The 4,625-nt window shown below is 58.0% G+C and overlaps 1 protein-coding gene across 1 annotated transcript in view; it reads right to left on the bottom strand.

Annotated features, from left to right (window-relative positions):
- Positions 1-1,703, bottom strand: part of Kif26b (kinesin family member 26B) — a 405,645-nt gene extending 403,942 nt beyond the window's left edge. Inside the window, exons 1-2 of the mRNA NM_001109079.2 lie at positions 1,200-1,703; positions 7-408 (exon numbers count right to left, since the gene is read on the bottom strand). Of these exons, the coding sequence (NP_001102549.2) occupies positions 7-408; positions 1,200-1,262 (465 nt within the window). The 5' untranslated portion in view covers positions 1,263-1,703. The remainder of the gene's footprint in view (positions 1-6; positions 409-1,199) is intronic.
- Positions 1,704-4,625: the final 2,922 nt, after the last annotated feature.

Below are 4,625 nucleotides of genomic sequence, written 5' to 3'. Positions count from 1 at the left end.
GCTCACCTTGCCCGGGAGGGGTCCCGGCAGCAGCAGCTTGAGAGCCTGCCTCTTCAGCTCCACCAAGCGGGCGTTACAGTTCTCGCACCAGACGCCCCGGTCGGAGCCGGGGGAGGAGCCGCCGCCGCTGCCCGAGCCAGGGGAGCCGGTGCCGAAGCCCGGCGAGCCGCCCAGGGAGCCCGGCGAGCTGGTACCGATGCCCGGAGACGCCGGTCCTGGAGAGCCGGTGAAGGAGCTCGGGGACGAAGTGCCCGAACCCGGGGACGGAGTACCCGAAGAGCCCAGCGCAGAACCTGCTCCCTCCGGGGTGGGTCGGCTCCCGGCGCGCGACTCCTCGTAAGCCTTGCGGTACCAGCTCTCAGGAGAGAAGGGCGCAGAGGGCTTGGTGGGCGAGCACATTTCATTCACCTGCGGAAGAGACACGCGGCGTCAGGCCCTGCAGGGCCACCGGTCCCCGGCGCTGAGGCGGGGAGGGGGATGGCCGCCGTCCTGCTCTCACTGATGCGAACCTGCCCTCCATCTATGTCCATCCTTCAAGTGACCAATCCTTAAGGGAGTCCTGTCCCATCCACCCTCGCCAGAGTGACCGCGCGTAGGTCCCCCACCATTCCTCCTGGGGTCAGCAGAAGAGCTTGTGGGGTATGGGTATCCTGCAGCTTCTGCGAGAACACCCAGAAAATCAGCGCACCACTCTTTCAAACCCGGTACCTACCCCAGCAAGGGTCTAGGTACACAGTACTAGAACACCCTATCCCAGGTGTGGGTGACTGTGACTTCTGGATGTTTACTCATTGAGGGCACACACACACACACACACACACACACACACACACACACACACACACACCCGGTGCCGCAGGTAATCAAAGGGGCTCCCCGCTCCGGAGCAGCGATCCGAGGGAACCGCAGAGGAATTCCTGGGAAACACTCCCCCTCGGCTTAACTCTGCCTGCAAGTCCCGAAATACTGCAAAAGTTAAGGGTGTGAGGAAAGGGAGGAAACGAGGGCCGAAGACATTCCGGTAGCCAGGCGAGCTGCAGACCCGCCTCCACGCACGCACGGCCCCGCCGGCCGTGGAGACGCCGGTGCACCGGAGAGCTGGGGACCCTGCATCCGCCGCTGGCTCCCGGGAAGCAGAGGACACCCGCCCAAATGAGTCCCTGGGAACCTATCTCCGCGTGGACGCGACCACAACTTACCCCGTATTTCTTGCCCCTGGTGGAGACCGCGAGCCTCTCTTTATTTCCAGCTACCGAATTCATGGTGGCTCTTCCAGAGGAAAGGGTCTAAATGCTCCCACAAGGCTACATCCAAAAGGTCTGCCAACCCAGAAGGCGTCCCCCCTCGTGGTAGGGGTTGGTCGTCAAGTCAAGGTTTCTTAATGGGGGCTTGGGAAGAATAAAAGCAAATGGACCCCAGAAGTGATAGCACCAATTTGCAGGAAGGGTTGGAGCGGCTGGTGGTTCTCAAATAATGGGTCTTCTCATCCCTCTGCCTCCTCCAGCCACGCGTCCTCTCTTCGCGGTCACATCCAGATCGCTAGCATTTTCCTCCGCCCGGCCGGCGCGTTCTCCTTTAGCGGGGCCGACAGGAGGAGGACGAGAAGGCGGCGAGGACGCAGGGCGGCTGCAGGGAAGGTGGGCGAGCCCTCTCCGAGCCGAGCCGGCGGTGGGAACTTGCCTCCTTCCCCGAGCTCGCTAACTGAGTTCAAAGAAATTCTCCCAAAATATAAGGATCCAGACTCGGGGAGGAGCCTCGGCGTGTCGCCGAGCCAATATGCGCCGTCCCGTTTTCTCTTGACAGTTGCGCGCAGGGCAGGGAGAGGGCGGCTGTGCGCGGCCGGAGAGCAGCCCGCGGTCAGGACGCCTGTGTGCGTCCGGGCGCAGCGCGGAGCCTAGGGAACCTCGGTCCCGCCGCCTCGGAGCCCGCCCGGCCGCCGCCGCCGCCGCCGCCGCCTCGCCGGCCGCGATCCATTTACAGCGCGGCGCTCGGGCCTGGCATCGCCAGGCGCAGCCCGGGCGGGGGTGGGGTCGTAAATCTGACTCCAGGCGGGGAAGTTGCTGGCTAGGGGCCCGCGGCCGGGGGCTCCGGTGCTACCCACCACCGGAGCCTGTAGCTCGGAGCCGGCCGAGCTGCGCCGAGACGCAGCGCCCGGGCCTTCCCGCCCCCCTCCCCGGGAGCTGGTCTCTTCCTGGCAAGGCTTGCAGGTCTGCCTTTGAAAAGCCGTGCAAACGGATTGAGTCACAAACAAGTCCGCAAACAGGCCGGGGCCAACCCCCCGCCCTTTGTTCTCCCAGACCTGCCTGGTAAACCTTGCCTTGATTCGCCCTCCTAGCCCCAGCGGGCCAGGGGACCCTCCTCCCCTGGACCCCGATTTGAGCACCCGGAGCCTTGAGCACCCCGCCCGCCCACCGGCCCAAGGCCCTGTTAATGATGGGGAAACCTCCCGAGACCCACGCAGGTGAGCCAGGGACCCAGCCTGCCGCTACTAGACTGGGGAAACTGAGGGATCGGCCGCGCCACGCGCGCGCGGGAGGACTGCGCGGGCCTGGAGAGGGGGTGTGGCGCGAGCTGCTCGGCCTCGGAGGCGGGGATCCGTCCTCTCGTCCCCTTGCACGATTGCCTGACAGCACCCGGACCTGTGGGATCTCCAGAGCACCCAGCTGTCGCCCGCTGTCTGATTCCCGTCCCCCCACGCACACCCCCACCCCGCGCAGAGCCCCGGAGCGCAGGAAGCCGGCGTACGCCGGGCTCCACACGTGGCTGCTCCGGGGTGTCATTTTTCATTTCCCGGGAGGACATTTCTTCTGGTGAGCCGGCAGGTCTATTTTGTTGTGACCTTTAATTAACACCCCGCGAGACGCCTCCTGCAGGGCCAGCCGGGCGCAGAGATCACGTGTGGTGTAATGGCATCTGGGTACCCCGGAAAGACCTGGCCTGGGGCTAGGCGGGGGCAGGAGGACATTTCAGGCTTCCCTAGTCGCTGTCTTCCTTCGACATATAAACGAGGAAGGAGGGGGTAGAAGACAACAATTGGGGTGCTGGAACCCGGGGCAACGCCCCCCATCCTGTCTTCCTGTGGGAACCTTCGGCGCCTCCCGGGCACCGCCATCCCCGCCCAGCGCCCTCTGCAGCCCGTGCACCCGGGATATTTCGTAGCCTCCAAAGCGAGGCGAGAAGGTCAAAATGAAGATGTTGAGAACACTGTGGAAGTTTCCATTACGTTCCTACTTCCAATTTCAACGCGATCATATCTGCCGAAGACCTTAGGGGGACGGTAGCCTCCAGGCAGCCCACGCCGGCTGCAGCCGCATCTGTATTCTGCCTAGGTGCCGCAGAAAATATCGTCGCCATTAGCTACGCGCGGCTTATCAGCCTCAAAGCAGCATGTGGCCAGGTGAAATGGACGAGCCCGTAAAGCCCGAAGTGGGAAAGGTGGGGTGTCGAAGGGGGAGAGCCATCGCGGAGCTGCGCGATTCGTCCTGAAGAATGATGAGCCCAGAGATCTGATGTGCATCTCAAAGTAGCTGCCTCCCCCGCGTTTGATGGGCTCGGAGCGCCCTCTGTTGGTGAAATTTTATAGATGGCGGCTCCTCAAGAGAGTTAGTTGGTGTAAAATCTACATACAGTGAAATGCATAAAATTTAAGTGTAAAATTCCATGAGTTTCTATAAATAAATGCATATATAATCAAATATATGCATACATAATCAAATATGTATATATGCAATCTTGCATAGTCCACTACCAAATTAAGATGTAAATTTTTCTCACTGAAAAACGCCCCCTTTCCCAGTCAGAACCCACCCCACATTAACAATTAGCAATCACCGTTCCGACTCACATCACATCACCGTAAATCAGTTTTGACTGACCTTGATGGCGTTTTTTCGTTTGTTTGTTTGCTCTTTTTATGTCTAGAGAATCCGAACGTCTTTTGTGTTTGGCTTGACATGGTTTGGGGTTTCCTGTTACTGTTTCCATGGGTCTGTTTCCTATTTTGCTGTCTTACATTCCTCCCCTCCCGCTTGCCTTTATTGTTAATTGAATAATGTCTTCATATTCTCTGGTCCTTTGACTGCGTTCCTAGCTCTAATGACTCTCATATGAATCTTTTTGATTCAGCCTGGACCCTTCAGAGGTAGCATGGCAGACTTCACTAAAATGTACACTTTGGGCAGGCTCAAGTCCATTTTACCTCTGTCCTTTGAGCTAATGATTTAAATCTACTCGTTAAAAAGCCTCAATAAATCCTCATTTAAATTATGTTTTAAACAATCTGTCCTTCCATGGAATTATGAAAAAATATGGTTTTGTTCATATACTTATCCAGTTTTTTTTTTAATTTTTGCACATCTGGACTTTTTTTTTCTTCCTGTAGAACCAAAATTCCAACTGATTTTTTTTCTTTCAGCCTGGAGAACTACCTTTAGCCTGCCTGCCTCTTTTCCTTCCTTCCTTCCCTCCCTCCATCCATCCATCTTTATTTCTTTCTTAAAGATTTACTTGTGGGCTGGAGAGATAGCTCAGTGGTTAAGAGCACTGACTGCTCTTCCAGAGGTCCTGAGTTCAATTCCCAGCAACCACGTGGTGGCTCACAACCATCTATAACAGATTCTGGCGTA

The sequence above is a fragment of the Rattus norvegicus genome, chromosome 13, assembly GCF_036323735.1.
Source record: "Rattus norvegicus strain BN/NHsdMcwi chromosome 13, GRCr8, whole genome shotgun sequence".
NCBI classification, from domain to species: Eukaryota; Metazoa; Chordata; class Mammalia; order Rodentia; family Muridae; genus Rattus; species Rattus norvegicus.
The sequence above is the reverse complement of the archived record's forward strand: the minus strand, read 5'-3'. Positions and strand labels throughout refer to the sequence as shown.